This window comes from Rhododendron vialii, chromosome 13a (assembly GCF_030253575.1).
Source record: "Rhododendron vialii isolate Sample 1 chromosome 13a, ASM3025357v1".
In the NCBI taxonomy this organism is placed as follows: Eukaryota; Viridiplantae; Streptophyta; class Magnoliopsida; order Ericales; family Ericaceae; genus Rhododendron; species Rhododendron vialii.
In genome coordinates, this window is record NC_080569.1 from 31,115,984 (window position 1) to 31,120,498 (window position 4,515).

A 4,515-nucleotide genomic window follows, 5' to 3' on the forward strand; every position below is an offset into this window, starting at 1 on the left:
GTATGGAATTTCAGTTTGAGAATGGTGTACTTCCCAACGCAAGAGCATTTGTATGCCTCCATTGAATGCATGGAATTGAAAGGTTGTCTGCATTACAAACGCTCCGTTTTCTTCTCCGAAAAGTCGTGAAATTTTATAAGTCAAAAAAAAATACTACTTCCGAGCATAATTTTTCTGCTGCTTCTTTGGCACCAATTTGAAGGAGGGGTGCGCGAAAAAATTAAAACGATGTTTGAAAGTGTTCTATTTTGTATTTAAAAAATGAGACGAGTTTTCGTAAAAAACTAAAATTGCAGAAAATGACAAGAGTACGTTATAAGCAATAAAGTGGAATGAAAATGACATCCATGAAATGGGCTTTTCCTCCTTCAGGCAATAAATGATACCCAAGTCTAAAGCAACAAAAACCATGATAGAACGCACCAAGTCACTTCTAGGTGATATCTAAACCAAGCAATATTGAAATCAAACCGAACCAAAGTAATTAAGCATACTAGCGGGTACGTAGCGCTTATGTACACAAGTAATGGCCCGAACAAAACCCAACCAAAGTACGCATACTAGCGCTCATGTACACAAGTAATGGCCCGAACAAAACCCAACCAAAGTACGCATACTAGCGCTCTCGAGTACACAAGTAATGGCAGAACCTTGTACATGATGATTGCACTAATAATAGCTTTGGTTAATTTATGAATTGGAATAGGAGAAACAGAAAAGAAGGGGAAAAAAATATACAAAATTCAAGGAATGTCTAATCAAAAGGGTGTAATAATGTCTACATGCAAGACAAAATGGCACCACAATTAAAGATAGGCTCATGCCACAGTGCTCGAGGATATGCTTTACACTGTAGATTTGACCTTTAAATAAAAACAATACTCCACATGAGTACACAAAGCAAATAAATAGGGGAACAAGAACCCCTAAAAAAAGGGAGCAAATGCAATAAATTATTGTCAAAAACCAAATGTGTTATCACATCAAAAGTCTATCAAACTAATATGAATCACACATACTTTGATTCAACTAAATTAAAAAAAATGAAAAAAAATTATTACCTTAAAAATTATAGAGGTGGGGGAATTGGGATCTCGTGATCCATCAAAGGACGTAAAGTCAACGGTTTAACGCTTCTATGCCGATACACTCTACTATCTTGAGGGATGTAACGTCACCGGTTTAACGCTTCTTTGCCGATGCACTCTACTATTTTGAGTGCTCTAACAAGTCACGAATGGTACCAAGGCACTTGTGGACATACTTCATAATCATATAGAGAGGCATATCAGACTCGATGAAACACATTGCTACAAGGCAAATTAGACACAACCCTAATGATAATAAGGCGACAGAAATTGAATTAATTAGGCGACATTAATGTAAATTCCGCAATTAGGAGCCTTCTAGCACCATGGCCTTGGACCCTAGAAATTATGGAAATACTTAATCAGTTTATTTGGTTACCATAGCCGGAACCTCCGAGCATTCCACCACCGGAAGCCGCGTAAACGTCAGCATCGATGATTGGAGACGAGGACGAAGCCCCATTCCTCCCTCCACCGCCGCCACCACCACCCAAATGCAGCTCGGAAATATTGGGAAATTCTTCCCTTCCTTCGGCCCCTTGATCGTATAAAAACCCTTTGAAGACGTGACCGCCAATTTTTACCACGGCTTGATATGCGTATTCGTCATCTCCCTCATCCACGGCGGTGACTCGAACACACTTGAACACCGCCGGGGCTCGGACTTGGCTCGGCAATCCCTCTTTAAAACTTGCATCTGTACATCAAAATTAATTAATTCAACTTCGTCCAAAACTACATTTCCAAATGCAATAAATAAATAAATAAAAGGCTTTATCACAAAATTCCCTAACAACTCCACTTGTAAAAACCAGATTAATATTCCGTAGCGTACGGTATATCTCATTTCCATCTTCAAAAACCCTTTATTATGTCTACTAATCCTAGATGTTTCATGGCTAAACGAATAGAGTTCATCCTACATACACACATATATGTCAGTACAGATATTTAAAACTTTTAAACCATGTTCCGTTAAGGTTCTTATTAGCTTTTAAGTATTTATTTTTTTACTTTACGATACAGGTCATTCTTTCACGATACATTCTCTTAGCGGAACAGGTCCAAGTGTAATTCTGGCCATTAAATCACGTAAAAATCGTCACCAATTCACAATGTTATCGCGTGATTTGATGACCCAAAATACACCCAAATACCCGTACAACATTGTACAAGAAATTTCATGGTACAAGAAACATGATTGTTTATACATATTCTCTAAGTATGAAATACACATGAAAATGCTTATAAATCAAATTTTAGCACATAAAATTCATCCAAAAAGTAAATAATATTGCTGGCTGTCTATGCTCACGATGAAATCATTAGAAAAACTCACATCATCTTCCATTAGAAAATTCTAGAGAGGGAGAGAGAAATGTGAATTAAGCACAAACCTTGGTGACTAGAACTAGTATCAAAGCTTCTGGGAGGAGTATTAGAAGCCGAGGTATGAGAAGTAGTAGTAGTTTGGGAAGTAATGAGCCTAGGTTTCTTAGTCCCAGAAGTCGACCCCGACGAACCCGCCGTCGGCCCGCTGGCCGCCGCCATCAGCTGCCGCTCCCTCCGCCTAGCCGCCGGCACCCACGTGCTCTTCACGTGGGTGGCACAATCAAACGCTCTACTCTTGCAACAAGTCCTACACCTCCTATGGCTACAGTCTTTCTTGGCCTGGTTGCCACAGTCTTGGCACGTGGCCGTCGAACTGGACCCTCCGCTCCCGCTTCCAATCCCGGCACCACCTTGGAGTAGGTTCTGAGGGGTAGTTTGGTCAAGCAACATGGGTTTTTTGAGGTAATTCGAGTTTTGAGATTGTGGAGTCGCCTGCTGCCAGAACTGATGAATTGGTTGAATTCCTGTATTGTTATTCCTGCCTCGGTTGCTGCTGTTGTAATAATCGTCCTGATCGACTCCTCCCATGTTGAGGAGCGGGATGACTCCGACCCCAACGCCCAGTTGGGCGTTGGGATCGGCGGAAGCGGCGTCTTGGTGGTGGTGGTGATGGTGGTGGAAGGAGGAGGCGGGGGCCACAACGAAGACGTCGCGGAGGTGGCCCACCATCCCCATCTCCGGAGGGAGGCCGTAGTTGATCTGGCGAGCCGAGGAGGAGGACGGGGGCCACATTCCGCCCCCGGACGCGGGTCCGGGGGCGGGGGAATTGAATCCGAGGGAGAGGTCCTGATCTGTGGCTCGGACGCCGGCGGAGGAGGACGAGGCTACCCAGTCTGCGAATGCGCCGGAATCCGACGGGAGTCTCCTTGTGGTAGCCACAACTGCCGGTAATCGTTGATTATATATCTACAGACACACATAGATATACACATGTATCAGCATACGACTATAGGTACATCCACAGTAGGTATTATGACAAGGGAAAAAACTGAAAATTGTAAGAGAAATCATTGTTTATATGTAGGGGGCTAAGTGGGGTCTCTCAAATTTCTTTCGGCAGAGAGATTTTTAGAGAGAGAGGGAGAGATCTAGAGGGTATTTGAAACACTCTCTCTATCTATATATATGTTAACATATGTAGATAGATGTAATTAGTGATATTGATGCAGAGACTGCTGGGGGTCTGGTGCTACTATATAACTTGCTACTGTCTCTCAGTTTGGCTTTTCTGATGGCAGGAAGTTTGGTGGAGAGAGAGAGAGGGACTAGTGAGCTTCTATGGGCAGTGATAACAGAAGGGAGAGAGAGAGAGAGAGAGAGAGTAGTGAGCTTCTATGGGGTCTGGTGCTATATAACTTACTCTTTCCCTGTCTCTCTATATGCTCTATCTTTGCTTCTCTGTGTTGCATCTGTTGGGGGGTAGTCTTGAAGACTGGACAGGGAGCTGCCCTCTAGTGGTTATTGTTGCTGCCGACCTTTCTCTCTCATCATTATCAACATCATCAATCTTCTTCTCTTCCTTCTTCCGCTTCTGCTACTGCTGGCTTCTTCTGAGCTTCTTTTATCCCCTTCCTTCACTCTCTCTCTCTCTCTCTCTCTTTCTCTTTCTCTTTCTCTCTCCTCGTTTGGAAAGCGAAACTGAGGTGGGTTCCTCTCTGCCTCTCACTCTCTCATTTCTTTTTTTCTCTCTCTCCAATAATCACATTAGCTAACTATAGTTTGGAGAGAGAGTGTGCGAGTATAAAGACTTTTGTTCTCTAGTTTTTTGTAATGTTATGGAGATAGAGATAGAGAGAGGAGCCTAAAGTCTATCTTTCTTTTTCTTTTCTTTTTTTGATCCGCAGGCCTAAAGTCACATGACACCTCTCATTCATTTCGCCAACTTCTCCTCCCCCTTCCACTCCCTATCTTCAGATTTCCACTCTCATAATGGCGCGTGAAAAGCCTTTGATACAATGATTTCTTGTATGGAAACTAGCAAAAAACGAAACTAGTAATTCTCGCCCTATTTTGTTTGCTTGTTACGAAAATTCAT

At 42.5% G+C, this 4,515-nt stretch overlaps 1 protein-coding gene across 1 annotated transcript; it reads right to left on the minus strand.

Annotated features, from left to right (window-relative positions):
* Positions 1 to 1,335: 1,335 nt before the first annotated feature.
* LOC131312579 (protein LATERAL ROOT PRIMORDIUM 1) lies at positions 1,336 to 4,302 on the minus strand. Its single transcript, XM_058340439.1, has 3 exons — positions 3,841 to 4,302; positions 2,486 to 3,386; positions 1,336 to 1,785 (listed from the first exon to the last, which is right to left on the minus strand). The coding sequence occupies exons 2-3, from the start codon at positions 3,210 to 3,212 to the stop codon at positions 1,451 to 1,453; spliced, it is 1,062 nt and encodes a 353-aa protein (XP_058196422.1). The 5' UTR covers positions 3,213 to 3,386; positions 3,841 to 4,302; the 3' UTR covers positions 1,336 to 1,450.
* Positions 4,303 to 4,515: the final 213 nt, after the last annotated feature.

Excerpts from the sequence above, each read along its gene's own strand:
- LOC131312579 (XM_058340439.1), bottom strand. The coding sequence starts at position 3,212 with ATGTGGCCCCCGTCCTCCTCCTCGGCTCGCCAGATCAACTACGGCCTC. Across the intron at positions 1,786-2,485 it reads TACTAGTTCTAGTCACCAAG|ATGCAAGTTTTAAAGAGGGA; the intron begins GTTTGTGCTTAA and ends TTTGATGTACAG.